This window comes from Macrobrachium nipponense, chromosome 4, assembly GCF_015104395.2.
Source record: "Macrobrachium nipponense isolate FS-2020 chromosome 4, ASM1510439v2, whole genome shotgun sequence".
Taxonomy (NCBI): domain Eukaryota; kingdom Metazoa; phylum Arthropoda; class Malacostraca; order Decapoda; family Palaemonidae; genus Macrobrachium; species Macrobrachium nipponense.
Window position 1 is genome coordinate 115,601,665 of NC_061100.1, and position 16,735 is coordinate 115,618,399.

General features: G+C 35.3%; 1 protein-coding gene across 1 annotated transcript in view; it reads left to right on the top strand.

The window, feature by feature from the left end:
- Positions 1 to 11,860, top strand: part of LOC135211489 (uncharacterized) — a 995,645-nt gene extending 983,785 nt beyond the window's left edge. Inside the window, 2 exon segments of the mRNA XM_064244795.1 lie at positions 5,267 to 5,437; positions 11,296 to 11,860. Coding sequence (XP_064100865.1) covers positions 5,267 to 5,437; positions 11,296 to 11,492 — 368 coding nt within the window. The 3' untranslated portion in view covers positions 11,493 to 11,860.
- The last annotated feature ends 4,875 nt before the right edge of the window (positions 11,861 to 16,735 follow it).

Sequence of the window (16,735 nt, forward strand, 5' to 3'; positions counted from 1 at the left end):
ATTAAAAAGAAAAAAGATATCTTGAGGCATCCTACGGATTTCCAGTTAAAATCTTTAATCCACATACATTAAAAACTCGATGTTAGGCCCCTGGATAATAAATTCATTCCATCTTGGGGCTATCTTACACCCGAAGGGAAGTTATATATGATAACCATATCTACCCTGGACAAAATTCGAACCTGTGCCATTCGAGCTTTCACGGTATCTGTATATTTCCCTTTAAGTATGAGATATTCTCAGGGTAAAGTGAATCGATAAATACATTTTTCATGTATATCGAGAAATGTTGCTATATTCAAAGATGTATCTAGTATAATCTGTGAGGGTAGATCATTAAGCATCAGACAATTTGACAACTATTACTTACGTATTGTACCTGTTTTGCAAAAAGAGATTGACAGTACCTAATAGGTTTTCTTGGACGCTTTTGTCCCCTTATATCCCCATAAAACAAAGAACCAACCCGAGATGACGGGTTACAGGAAAAATGACAGCCACCTGGAAATTTTGGCGCTTGGTTTTTCTTGGTTCTTTTGTTGAAAACATTTTTTTTTTCTTTTTTGTCTATTCAAGAAGATCAACCTACATTTCTCAATGAAGGAATTAGGAAGGTTTTGCACATGTATGTAAATGTATATGCTGTAAAATCATGTATCTATAGCTGTATATGTTTGCATATATTTACATCTAAATATATGTATGTGTCTATGCATTCATATGCATATACAGAGATATATATGTTTGGTAGACCATCCTGAACTTATGCTTGGTTGAATTTCATGAGTGCTCTTCTACTGTAGGTTGTAACTTTTTTACTAGTATCCTTTTTCTTCGATGGTCATGAAGTCATAAGTTGTGAAGTAATTAAAACAAAATCCATCGTTGCTGTAATGATCAGTAAAATAGATTTTGAAAGAAAGGTACGTATGAGCTATCTCTGGTGACCTTGCTCATTTAATAGTAATCATAAGGAACCTTCAGATCGAATGTGCGAACATTATACTTGCCAAGAGCTGAGACATGAGTTTGAAAAAGGCACAGAATTGAAGTCACTGTAAATTAAAAGAAAGGCAAGCTCAGATAGCCATTCATCATGAAAAACTGGGGTAATTGGGAGCTTTGAACTTTATCATCAAATTGATAATAGAATACATTTCCTCAGGCTGTCCCTGTTATCTTCGCCAGCAGAAGAAAAGCGACTTTCTATTAACTTTGTCGCACTCTACATGACTTTGTGCTCAACACCATTATAGGTTTCATCTAAAACCACTAGAATTATTCTGAGAACGGCAGTATTCATGAGTCAGAGAACAGAAGTATGTGTAGAATTGAACTTACTGAGGAAATAACATCTCCCACATTTGAATTTGAAAATTCACTCCAATATGCCCTCGTATTATCTTAATACAAAGATTCAAAACACGCAAATTATTAATGATGAAAATTTAATTTAAGTACAGTGATTTAATAATGGAGTGCCTTCAAAATACCAATAAATTGAGCTTTACCCATACAATATTGACCATTAGCCCAATGCATGTATTTTCCCCATGCATTTATTAGCTAAAGGCATGCAGAGACATGAAATGTTTGTTTGTTGATTCTTCGAATTTCCAGATAATTATGAATTATCTTGAGTACTCTTTCAGAAACGACTTTTTCATGCTGCAAGACTTGATGAACTTTGGAATTCAAAATTATCCTCCGTTTTCTTGCTGTCTGAGATCAGAATAATGAAGAAATCGTCAGTTTCTTAAAGATCAAGTTCAAGTGAAAATCACTTATCGAGATGGATGACAGAGTATGGAAAATGATGTTATTGGGTTTTGTTAAACTGTATCCAGCTCCAAGATACATAGAATATTGTTTATTAGTCCCCAGGAACAAGTGAAGAAACTGTATTTTTCACATAACTCACAATTCTCTCGAGGGTTATTTTATTTTTGAAAAATATGTTTGATGAACGTCAATAAATATGAACTCACGATGAACGAAGTTTCCCAGGTACATCAACAATCATCTAAGTAATTTACTCTGTGACAGGCCATTACTAATGTAAATTCGTTCTTCTTACTTATCTGTCTTCAGTCAGTCAAAATAATATATACACCTTGTTCAGTCTTGAATGAAAATAAGAATTAAGAATCGCATATTCATGTGTATCTTGAGGTTTCCCCCCACGATCTCTAGTGGATATTTAGATGAATCTGAAGAAAATTGCGGTTGTGGTCATTTATTAGATATATCTAAAGTAATGCATATGTTTCCAAACTCCATGGTGCTAAAGTGACTGTTTAGTTCAACCAAGCATGAGTCAGTATGAATACCCGCACAGTTCTTTTCATAAGCGAGAATATTCGTCCAACTTACAGTATATACACATAATTCAATACATACTTATGTATTTCAGCATTTCATTAAACCAGTCGTTTATTTGTTAGTGTGTTTGCAACCCGATGCATTCAGAAGTCTACCCTTTTAATTAAGGAGTAAGAGGATGTGTGTGTGTATGCATGTTCGAGTCATTCTCTGCTGACGTCTGGGCACTCTTTGTCATGCGGCTTCCGCTTTTATTTCTTCGGTGTGTTTCTGATCCGGTGTTCGCCTCACCCCTTGACGTGGAATTATGCATCCTTTTTTATATTTGTCTTCTCAATATGAGTGCCGTTCGATAAACGCATGATTGACAATTGAATATCACTTCTCCATGTCATCCTCAAAGTGGAATGGCACTACAAAAAAATCATCTTCTGTTGTGCATCAAAATATTCATTACTTTCACTTCATATTTTGTTTTCATGGAGAAAATGATGGGTGTCTTCAACTTCAGAAAGAAAAAAAAAAAAAAAAACAGATCGTAGTTAACCATGACTTGGTTGTTGTTGCTCCGTATTTTCGCCATATAGACATAGAGTGCCCGGACCCTCGCGTGAAATTGAGTGACTCGAGACTGCGGGTGACAGTGCTCTCTCGAGCGTTGGCGGCAGAGTCCTATTCACCTGCCCTAAGGGATACACCACCACAGGGCCCAGTCGAGCTATCTGCCTGATAACGGACAGTGGTCATCGCCTATAGTAGTACCAATTCTTGGTGAGGGTTTGTGGGGTCGACAGTCATTTACGTGCGTTGCCAAACTTCCATTCTAAGGAAAATTTTATGGAATATAGGTCGATGTTATATGCCAAAACTGAAGGGAATTACTCTGAAATATTTGCTAAACATGTTTTTTACGTATACAGTTGTTAATGATCAACATTCTTAAGTTTTTCAATATCATATTTGAGAAACGTGGCAGACATGTTGCCACATCTACAATCTCGATTCTCAGGTCAAGTATCGAAATCTGTATCTGTCAGTCAAGAACAATATCCTTCTTGTTAATCTCTTAAGAATGGTCAAATCTTATAAGCTGGGGTCCTTTATGGTGAAGGTAAGGATTAGCGGATGTAAAATATAGTTGGCGCTCAAACACGTGTGTGTTTGTGTGATTAAATGCTTAAAAGATGTCTGTTATCTGAACTTTTCTATAAATTGAGAAATTTGGGGCCAAGTGAAAAGTTTCATAGCGAAACTAAACGATTTTAATATGGCAAATCTATAGGAACTTACTAAAGAAGCTCTGGATACTGTGACACCAGAAAATTGGGAAAAGGCCGTAAGACATGCCGAGCAATTGCAAGTGGAAGATGCAGCAAAAGATATCTTGATTGATAAATATATTGATTCATTTATTGTAAGTCTTGACTCTTCTGATGAGGAATCTTCTGAGGAGGAGTCCTCTTAAAGCATTCCCCTCTCTCTCTCGTCTTTTTACGCTGTTCTGTACTGTTCTCTTTGAAAACCATTGTCAATGCATGCATCACGAGGTTAAATAGTGTATCATTATTATTTTCTTATTATTAGATATACGGTATTTATTACTCGAATGTTTCTAAAATAAAGAAATAATTAATGTACGAAATTTATCATATCCATGATTTCCCTTTAGTTTTCTCTCATGTAGGTTGTTAATAAGTTAATTGAAGAATAAAAAGAACTGTTTCATATATGAAGTTTTAATGCCAATACACTATCTGAATAATGGAAAAATAAATTTATACCAGCGAACCTTTCAATAAGACATTAGAGTGGCATTCCCCTTTCACCAGACTCTGAAAGGAGGATAATCTGTACAGGACAGAGGTTAAGACCTAAGGGTAATGTTTCCCTTGGGTGATTAGTAAAGAAAATACAGAGCTTTGGACTTTGGCCGCTTCTACAAAGAACTCTAAGATATGGCAACGCGTGTTTTCGCTTTTAGACACGCCCAAACCCTCACCTTAGATTGGTACTACTATACACCCACATGCAAGGGTACGATACGACCACATCCTAATTCCATCACCTATCCCCTTAGGCCCTTACGACTCCAAACCCATCCCCACCCCTTTAAGCCTTGACGACCCCAAAATCACCACCTAATCCCTCTCAGTGGGTGCACAAGGTGTTATAATACTTTAGCTGCGTGAGCGTGTGTGTTCTCTGTCTTAACACTGTCATTCCTCCACATTGAGGGTTCCATGCCAGAAGTCTGTGCACATGTGCAGTACGTTCTGTGCGCCCTTGAATACAGATACTTAACAGAAGTATGAACTAGATCATGACTGTATGTTTTTAAAACAGATTTCAATTAAGGACTGATTCGAGTGCGTCTTTTGCCAGAGTAAATTTCATCATGCTCCATAATCGTGCTGTGATGCTAAAGTCACGCTGCCCTTACCTCACTGTTACATTTGCAGTGAAGTCATCTGAAAAAATCTAGTTTTGTGTAGTCATAATGACAGATATGATTCCTCCTTACTTCCATAAGGTTAATTGCATGCAAATACAAATACATACTATTGAAGTCACACAGATTACATTCTAATGCTTTCTGAATGAAAAATCATTATTGTTTTCAGTATTATATGCAAAATTGTAGATGTACCTTTTCTCTAGATTATCTATAAAAATTGTTATTTTTTCTCATCTAAGAATGTTGATGTTAATACTAAATCTTTATAGTTGTTGCCCTTGTACTCAGTGTAAATTTAGGATTTTATGTAAATATTTAATTATCTTTTTTTCTACTATTCGGTATTTTTTTTTTTTTTGTGCAATTAAAATTTCCATCCGTCAAAACACTCTAATATCTATCTGAAACGATATTATAGTGTGCATCTGCTAAAAGGAATTATTGTAAGCTGCTTTAATATTAAAGATTACATACCCTGCGCATTCACAGAGGCTAAATGTGCGCCTTCCTATACGCCGGAGAATGGCATGTTATCGGGGGAAAGGACCTACCATTCTGGAGACGTTGTTGAAGTGAAGTGCAATTCGAACTACATGATGGAAGGGCAGCCGATGATGGTCTGTCAAGAAGATGGCCAGTGGTCAGATGAAGTCCCCAAGTGTAAGTTGTGGATTTATTTACTTGTATGCACCTACCCAAACACACACACACGCCACAGATATATATATATATATATATATATATATATATATATATTCTGTGCGCACGATATATATATAATATATATATATATATATATATATATATATATATATCTGTGCGCACAGATATAATATATATATATATATATATATATATATATATATATATATATATATATATATATATATCTGTGCGTGTGTGTGTTTGGTTTGGATAGGTGCATACAAGTAAATAAATCCACAGATATATATATATATGTATATATATATATATCTGTGCGCACAGATATATATATATATATATATATATATATATATATATATATCTGTGCGCACCAGATATATCTATATATATATATATATATATATATATATATATATATATATATATATATATATATATATATATATATATATTTCTGTGCGTGTGTGTGTGTTTGATAGGTGCATACAAGTAAATAAATCCACAACTTACACTTGGGGACTTCATCTGACCACTGGCCATCTTCTTGACAGACCATCATCGGCTGCCCTTCCATCATGTAGTTCGAATTGCACTTCACTTCAACAACGTCTCCAGAATGGTAGGGTCCTTTCCCGATACATGCCATTCTCCGGCGGTATAGGCGGGGCACATTTAGCTCTGTGAATGCGCAGGGTATGTAATCTTTAATATTAAAGCAGCTTACAATAATTCCTTTTAGCAAATGCACACTATAATATCGTTTCAGGTAGATATTAGAGTGTTTTTGACGGATGGAAATTTTTAATTGACATACCGAATAGTAGAAAAAAGATAATTAAATATTTACATAAAATCCTAAATTTACACTGAGTGCAAGGGCAACAACTAAAGAATTAGTATTAACATTAACATTCTTAGATGAGAAAAAATAACAATTTTTATAGAGTATGGAAAATGATGTTATTGGGTTTTGTTTAAACTGTATCCACCTACCCAACACACACACACGCACAGATATATATATATATATATATATATATATATATATATATATATATATATATATATATATATATACTAGATATATCTGTCGCACAGATATATATATATATATATATATATATATATATATATCTGTGCGCACAGATATATATATATATATATATATATATAGATATATATATATATATATATATATATATATATATATATATATATATATCTGTGCGTGCGTGTGTGTTTGGATATGGTGCATACAAGTAAATAAATCCACAGATATATATATATATATATATATATATATATATCTGTGCGCACAGATATATATATATATATATATATATATATATATCCTATATAGATATATAATCTGTCGCACAGATATATATATATATATATATATATATATATATATATATATATATATATCTGTGCGTGTGTGTGTGTTTGGATAGGTGCATACAAGTAAATAAATCCACAACTTACACTTGGGGACTTCATCTGACCACTGGCCATCTTCTTGACAGACCATCATCGGCTGCCCTTCCATCATGTAGTTCGAATTGCACTTCACTTCAACAACGTCCCTCCCAGAATGGTAGGGTCCTTTCCCCCCGATAACATGCCATTCTCCGCGGTATAGGCGGGGCACATTTAGCCTCTGTGAATGCGCAGGGTATGTAATCTTTAATATTAAAGCAGCTTACAATAATTCCTTTTAGCAAATGCACACTATAATATCGTTTCAGGTAGATATTAGAGTGTTTTTGACGGATGGAAATTTTAATTGACAAAAAAAAAATACCGAATAGTAGAAAAAAGATAATTAAATATTTACATAAAATCCTAAATTTACACTGAGTGCAAGGGCAACAACTAAAGAATTAGTATTAACATTAACATTCTTAGATGAGAAAAAATAACAATTTTTATAGAGTATGGAAAATGATGTTATTGGGTTTTGTTAAACTGTATCCAGCTCCAAGATACATAGTATATTGTTTATTAGTCCCCAGGAACAAGTGAAGAAACTGTATTTTTCACATAACTCACAATTCTCTCGAGGGTTATTTTATTTTTGAAAAATATGTTTGATGAACGTCAATAAATATGAACTCACGATGAACGAAGTTTCCCAGGTACATCAACAATCATCTAAGTAATTTACTCTGTGACAGGCCATTACTAATGTAAATTCGTTCTTCTTACTTATCGTGTCTTCAGTCAGCTAAAAATAATATCGTACCACCTTGTTCAGCCTTTGAATGAAATTAAGAATCGCATCTTCATGTAGTATCTTGAGGTATCCCCTCACGATCTCTAGTGGATATTTAGATGAATCTGAAGAAAATTGCGGTTGTGGTCATTTATTAGATATATCTAAAGTAATGCATATGTTTCCAAACTCCATGGTGCTAAAGAGACTGTTTAGTTCAACCAAGCATGAGTCAGTATGAATACCCGCACAGTTCTTTTCATAAGCGAGGATATTCGTCTAACTTACAGTATATACACATAATTCAATACATGCATATGTATTTCAGCATTTCATTAAACCAGTCGTTTATATGTTAGTGTGTTTGCAACCCGATGCATTCAGAAGTCTACCCTTTTAATTAAGAGTAAGAGGTGTGTGTGTGTGTATGCATGTTCGAGTCATTCTCTGCTGACGTCTGGGCACTCTTTGTCATGCGGCTTCAGACTATTTTGTTGTATTACAGAAAAACACATTTATATATATATAATATATATATATATATATATATATATATATATATATATATATATATATATGTGTGTGTTGTGTGTGTGGGTGGGTTTTTGTTTTTCTGTAATACAACAAAATAGTCTGAAGATAAAAAGGCCCAATAAACAATACTAGTTTGGAACCGTTTCCACCATATATTTCGAGCACTTCAGAGCCCCTGCTCACTGGTAAAATATCGACAGATGATGTCTTACAGGCGTATATAAACAAAACATATGTAGGTGTTGCAGTAAGTATGCAGGTGACTGTTGACCCAGGAACGATGGAACTTAAACTATTCAATGCTGTTTAGAGGCCTAATTGACTCCAGCAGGCGAAACGTCTGGTGGTTGTATTTTCTGGAACACACGCTTGAGAAGAGGCCTATTAAACCTCCTTGAGAGGCTTAAGGATTAACTGCTCGATGTCATCTGATTTCCAATGTCCTCCGGGCAGGTTCATATTGTTAGTTTGATTAATAGTAGCAGATTCCAGCATCTCCTTTTGGTACAGACTTTTTGAAAACCAGCTCTGCCGCACTCCAGCTTAAAGTATGGCCTTTATCCCTATTATGTAGGAAAATCCCCGAGCTCTCTGAAGCAATCGCTCTGATCTTTTGTGCTCTGTTAATCTTTGCTAGATGGATCTACCCGTCTCCCCCACTTCAACCTCATTACAATTGCTGGACAGTATCTTGTAAATATCTACGTACCTATTTGAACATATTCAGGGGTCTTAGAATATGTTCAAATGGGTACGTAGATAAAGAATTCAACACCATCCGCCAGCACCTAATGCAACTGCTCTACCCTCCATACATTATCGAGTCTAATATCCAAAATCCATCGGAAGTTCGCTCATTACTGTATACTTGAATAAAAGAGGAGAAGGCGCCGGAGTTTACAAGATACCATGCAGCAATTGTAATGAGATTGACTTGGGTGAGACGGGCAGATCCATCTCGCAAAGATTAACAGAACACAAAAGATCAGTGCGATATGCTCAGAAAAATGTTAAGTATATCTAAGTTTAACCACACCACTGAGCTGATGAACAGCTCTCCTAGGGCTGGCCCGAGGGATTTGATATTTTTATACGTGGCTAAGAACCAACCGGTTACCTAGCAACGTGACCTACAGCTTATTGTGGTATCCGAACCACGTTATATCGAGAACTTAATTTCTAATCACCAGAAACAAATTCCTCTGATTCCACGTTGGCAGAGTTGGGAATCGAAGTCGGGACTACCGAAACGATAGGCGAGCACGTAAACCACTCGTGCAACGAGGAACTGATATGCTTCAGAGAGCTCGGGGATTTTCCTACATATTCGGGATAAAGGCCGTACCATAAAATGGAATGCGGCAGAGTAGCTGTCCGTACAAAAGGAAGATGCTAGAATCTTCTATCATCAATCAAACCAACAATATGAACCTGTCAGGAGGACATTGGAAATCAGATGACATTAACTAGTTAATCCTTAGGCCTCTTCTCAAGAGAAAATACGACCACCGGACGTGTCGCCAGATGGGAGATAATTAGGCTAGAAAAAACACCAGAGAATAAGAAAATAACTTAATTTCCATCCTTCCTGGGTCAACGGTCACCTGCATCGTGGGCCGACAATTCAGCACATGACAATTCAGCTTAGAGACAATTCAGCACATGACGATTCAGCACAAGGACTATTCAGCGCAAAGACAATATGGCGAAATAAAGCTAAAACATGGAGAATTAAGAAAACAGTGATGAAATTAGTTTTTATTTGTAAATTATTTTTGAAATCCAAAAAATGATTCATATGAAAGGGCATTAAGGACAATTTTGAATTTAGCCCCAGATATGACGCCTGATACCATGCTTTGTGATTTTGAAAAGTCTTTTCAAAATGCATTTTCAAATGTGTTTGAACGCATGCAAATAAGTGGTTATTTTTTTCATCTGGCTCAGTGCATATGGCGGATAATACAGGCTTTAAATCTTGCACAGTTATATTATAAGCGAGGAGGATATTCGAAAACATTGTAAGAAATTGGTAGCGTTAGCTTTTTTGCCAGCTGATGATATTTGCGAGGTATTTGAATCCTTGCAAGGTGTAATGCCTCCTGAGTTAGAAGAGTTAACGAATTATTTTGAGGATACGTGGATTGGTCGTCCCTTCCGACGCCGTAGGAGAGATGCTATTTTTAAACCTGAGTTATGGACTACTTTTGATCAGGTGCAGGGAGACCTACCACAGACCAAATAACTCATTAGAAGGGTGGCACCGAAGTCTTTCAGTAACATTGGGTTATAATCACCCATACTTTTATGAATTTGTGGAGTTTTTGAAATTGGAGCAAGACAACGCAGAGAAAAGGATACTGAGAATCAGAACTGGACACGACGATTCCAGAAAAAATGCAAATTATCAGAGAACAGCTAAGGCAAAAAAAACGCCAGTTAGTAAATATGGGAATCGAGCACACACATTGGATTACTTACAAAATATAAGCCACCTCATGAATTGCAGAAATAAATTAGTATGACTATTTTTGTACAGGAATGTTTTATAGTATATCATTTCAATCAATATTTTTGTCTACTTTTTAAAATTCATTATGTTAAAAATAAAAAATTAATTTGATGACTGTTTTCTTCGTTTTCCATGTTTTTATTTTATTTCGCAAAATGTCTTTGTGCTGAATAGTCCTTGCCCTGAATCGTAATGCGCTGAATTGTCTCTAAGCTGAATTTTCGACGCGGAATTGTCGGCGCTGAATTGTCCTGCACGGAATTGTCGGTGCTCCCACCTGCATACCAGCAGAGACTTACTGCCACACCGACATATGCATTGTATATATGCTCTTATTAGACATCATCTGTCGATGTTTTACCAATGAACAGGGGCACAGAAGGAGGTGCTTGAAATATATGATTGCAACGTTCAAATACTGCTTTATGGCCCTTTTATCTGCATGTGGTACATGAAAGCAAAATCCCTAACAGCGTCTTAGATTTTCAAGGAATTGACGTATTTAACACCTCTCCTACTTCATATACCCTACGTTAGCCCCATTGTAATTCCAGTCCCACTAAAGAAACATGTCGCGCATTTCCTTGGCAGGTTCCTTGGCGTGCACTTACCCGGGGACCATCATCTCCGGAACCATGAGCTCCATCAAGTTCTACTACCCCATCAACGACAACATCACCTACACCTGCAGCTACGGATTCGTCCTTCGAGGAGCTCGCTCTATCGTCTGCAAAGAAGGAGGACAGTGGTCAGCGCCCGTGCCCTTCTGCATGCCCCGTCAGCCTTGAAGGGTACTTCAGCAGCAGCGCTTAAGCATCGAGATATTGTCTTTAGAGAGCCATTACGAGTCCACCCATAACAGATGTGCGACTGAAAATCCGCAAAGTAATCATCTTCTCCTGAGGACAGAAATCTTGCCGCTACAAGTGATATGGGCCTTTGATTCTTCGTCATGCTTCAGTATTACCAGCTTGCTAGAATGGAAGAATACTTGATCAGTATGTTGCAGTACAGTATGAGGACAGCTGGAAATAGTAATGCTAGTTCTTAAGCAAAGAGTTTTAGAATACCATCTTGAAATCACTGCAGGGAATGGATTGTTTTCTAACATTTCTTTAGAGACTCGCCTTCTGAACTAAGGAAGTAAAATATTCTTTATGCTACAGTAAGAAAGATATCTTGGCAAGTTCTTGTCACTGTTAGGCCATTCAGAGTACTATATCATACAAGTATTTTGAATCTAGTGAATGCAGTAACTTTTTTTGTGAATGTATTTGTAAGAATATGGGTAAACTGCAGGTATGATATGACGATACATAGATCCGTTAAAGAACCAGTAACCCTCTGAGACCTAGAGGATGTTGAACTAACGCAATACAATGCACGAGGTTCTCTCAATGACAGCGAAGCTTTTGTATCTTTCCATCGTTCCTGTGACTGTTATCATCTAAGTCCTCCTTCAATTCTGTTCATTAGCTACACTTGGGATAAAGACCTTTAAGAGTCAACTGTTGGAAATGAGAATATGGTTTCCTTTAGGTACATACTGATCAAGGGGTAAGATCCCATGCTAGCACAAGTCCAGCTTGATTTAACCACAACTGAGTTTCATGAAAATGCAGTTATCACTGGATCGCTTATGTTAGTCTTGCAATGTTAAGTTTATGAAAGGTTGAGAATATTCCTTGAGAGGGTTTGGCATTAAATTGAGTCATATATCATGTAATACCCGGGCCCTTCACGAATTCTAACAAATATTAAACGTATGTTTATCAGGATATGCACAAGGTATGTTGATGTAGGATTATGTTAAGTATCATCTTCCTCTATTTTTTATACCCTCACTATTGGTGTCGTTTTCTTCTGTGATGTTACTGTTTTTCTCTTCACTCATTTCTTGGTGTATGGAAAGGTGCTTCATTCATTCTTTGTTGTTTGTGTTTGTTTCACAGTCATGTTTTTCTCATCTGTCTGTACAGGTATGCTTAGCGGTAGCGTTTACGCAGCATTTTCCCTTACAACATTTCAGTTAGAGATAAGCTTATTCTCTTCTCAAGGATCACGTTGAAAGTCTTCATGAGATCCAAGAAAACTTAAGAAATGAAAAGTCTGTCATAAGCATAAAGGAAAAGGGTGAGATTAGTCAGAAGTCCATTGGCCACCTAAGTAAAGAAATGCTTTCATATGAAATTAGCTTTATTATATATATATATATATATATATATATATATAGATATATATATATAGTATATATATATATATATATATATATATAATTCAGGCATGTCTGTCTTTACTTATAAATATGATGAAAGATGTTATGATGATGGTTCTGTTATTTCGTAATAGAGGATTTCAGAGTCTATGGAAAGTATATATCGTGCTAAAATTACACTAAACCTTACAAGCCAAGAAGCCATTACCTTCTGACGAGAGTGAATCACGTCAGCGCTTTACCAAAGCTTTCATTCATCTTTGTTTACCTTCTAATCATTGCCCATTTTCCATTATCTGTTTTAATCCTGTGAATGAATGGCTGGATGTTATGTTTAATAACTACTGCATTGTAAAATGTTACGGTTTCAAGATATTGTCTATTTTTTTTGTTTATTTATTTTTTTATTTATTATTTAACAAACAGATTTTGCCATGTCGTTTTCCCAACATATCAAACTGACCGCACAAATACATAGATATTTATCGAAACAAGTATCGTATCAATAATCTTGATAAGGAAATACTCTACTGTTATTGTATGTTGGAGATATAATTAGTATTTCGTTATGCCTTTACCTTTTTTCTGTATATTCATATAGATATAACCACTGTCATTTATACACCTTCACTGATAAGCAAAGATCTGCTGAGAAAAGACACTTTATGTCCTGAAATGACAAATCATGGCAGAAAAGCGATCATTGTTTCTTTTCTCTTGTATTATTTTACATCATGGAACCACAACACTTTTTTAAACATACCAAAAAAACTTAAGTAGTGATTAAATCATCGTCAGCCTGATAGATCTTTGTTTAATAGTGGGCTATGTCCTTCTTCGTGAATATTATATTTCCTTATTCTATACTTGTTAAGGAATTTGCTACCGAAAGTAATTTTTTTTAATTGACCATTGAAAATAGTCTCTTATGCTCTTAAGTAGAAAATGAAGTAAAAACATATATTGTTACTGCATACTATCCCTAAGCATTACCTTATACATGGTATGCTTACATTTAACATGCAGTTGTGAAACCAGAATATTTTGCACAATATTGATGATCACTAAAAGTATTCTGCTCTCCTTGTTCTAATCTTTCACCCTTTATTCAATATCACTCTCAATTTTATAGTTATATCTTGTACCTTTTTCTCATCACTATTTGGCAATAGCTGTCAAACGCTAAACGTGCTTTTCGCACAAAAAATAAACAATGACTGCATAAAATATATCCATGGATATCCATATTTTCACAAAATGTAGTAATGATTATTTTTGTAGATTTGCAGCACATCAGTGACCTCAGGAATTACAATATTCTTAAGAATAACTCGCTTGTGACCTTAGATGTAACTTATTCTTTATGGTCTTATTCCCAGTTTCTAAAACTGACAGCAGATATTTTGAAGTAAAATTTACTTTCCATTTCTGAAACCCTGTAACAATTTGGAAGTGGGATATCTCGTAAAATCTTTTTAAAGAACGAAATATGTTACATTAGGTGCAAAACTGCATCACCTACCTGGTTATTACAAGTCCTTTTGTGCTAACACTACAGAGAGAAATGGCGGACATTCTAGAACTGGTTCACTCGGGAGTTATTCTGTTGTTCATCTTGAGGTCTCCAGAAAGAACGATCATATCATTACAGGATGGAAATCAAAGGTCGCTTTGTTTTTAGTGTGAATGTTTGTCAACGCTCATCCTTGTTCTGTGGAATTCAGTAATAATTATCTTTTACCTGTTAAACAGATCAAGTGATGCCGGATTCCATCGGAACAAAGCCAGGCATTAAAACCTGTGTTGTCTGCGTTCAAAATTTTGTGTATACCTCCTTTTCTGTTTTCTATTTTTACAGCTGGGAATGAAGATATACTTCATCTCAACATGTAAAGTAGAAAGATGTGAATATGGCACAACCTTAAACCATTGATCCAATAAATAGGTTAAATAAAAATTGAACATCTTCAGATACTCTGTCGATGTAATTCAGGTTGTAAAAAAAAGTCAGTTTCTTCACTAGAATCTTTACGATACAGGTTTTGATAAAACACAACAAAAACTTTGTGACCTTTGATGTTATTCTTAGGTAAAAAAAAAAAAAAAACTATTTCTCTAAACAATCTTTTTGTCCACTGTTACTGTTGTTTAGACGTGTCTGTTGGTGACTAGAATTTAATGCAGATTCTATAACGAAGATATAGAGAAAAAAAATATTCTCATCAGTAGTTAAGGAAGATGTTAAGATGTTTGTTTCCATCCATTTGTTTTAGGTGACTAGTGATAAGACTGGAAAAAAAAATAAATGGAAAATTGCCATGACGGGTAATTGTTGACAGCTCTGAGACCAAATTATTCCATCCATATCCACACCAAACTCATCGATGATAACGAAGCAAGAATTTGCTGTCGTGCGCCGTATTGCTCGGACACCAGCAAACGTGTTGTTTAATTCTTATAATCGACGCGTCTTCAGATGCATGGAATTCCAACAACTCCCCTTGTAATCCTGATGGAAGTCTGTTTAGCACTGTCTGTATTCTTAGATCCTTTTCTCATTTACTCTCTATAGGATTCCCCACCACTTAAGCGGGATTAACATCTGTGTGCTTGAGTGTGTTTTGTGAATCAGTGTTTCTTCTCGACCAAATTGTTGTGTATAATGACATTGTAAACATTTTAGAGAAATTAATGCAAAATACTCTATGGGAACCTTGCTGGCTACCTCTTGTTATAGTGAAAAAATAAATAAACAAATAAATAAAGAGACAAAAGAATACATGACATATCAATTTTGGCTGTTCATGTTCAGTGGTATCATCGGTGTCCTTCATACTCAACGTTATTCAGTGGAAACTCATGTGAGTTTCAAAGTGAGCTTTTTGGAGCCACAGTGTAGGTCTCGTTGGCTGATGTAAGGTTGTTCAATACTCCCTTAAGAGCTTCTGGTAAAGGTCATTTTTCATGAGGGCATCCGGTGGAGAATGGAGGAAAAGGACGATTGAAGTGAAGTGATGTGAAAGTGACTTCCATTTGGAAATGTGCCTTAAGTTTCCTTTCCATCAGAGTCAACCAATAAGCTTTTCTTGATTGGATTCGTGCTTTTTATTGCCTCCTTTCCGTTTTTATGCTTCTCATCAAAGCCTCAAGACGTCAGTTCTAATCACTGCAGCAGTAGCCGCATCTTTGCAGCAATTTCAGCTCCTATAAAATGATGCAGGAATTGTCCAGTGTTGTTAAATAAATACTCATGATTAGCTTCAAATTTAAGCTGCCTACAATCTGAACAGTTAGTGTACTACAAAAAAATTTGTTGTCATCGTTCAAGCTTATTCTGCAGATAAAACATTAAGTAGTTTATAATGACAAAAAAAATTATCCCGATTTTTGACCTATGAAATACTGATCAATATATGCTTTAAGAAATAGCTGCAGTCCCTTCCTTTTCTCCAATAAGTTTTATACTTTTGGGTGCCTCCCAGGTTACCAAAAGATGGCATTATATAGACAGCGTGCATTTTCTATTTTGCATTTTGTGCGTCGTAGCCAAAATTAAACTGGGAGTTTGTATTTTCAAATTTCATTTCAGTGAATCAAAATTCTCTGCAATATACACATTTTGGATACTTGTGTCATAGTAGCAAAACATTTTACTAAGTGATATTATGGATGATTCTGGAAATATTGCAATCGGATACGCTAGAAAATTATTTTTCCTTAACCGAAGGCTACTCGTTACTTAAAAATAACAGCTGCCAAAGCACTTGCAAAATCAATGCAATAATAATGCTATATTTCTTTATGTGCAATTTTAAA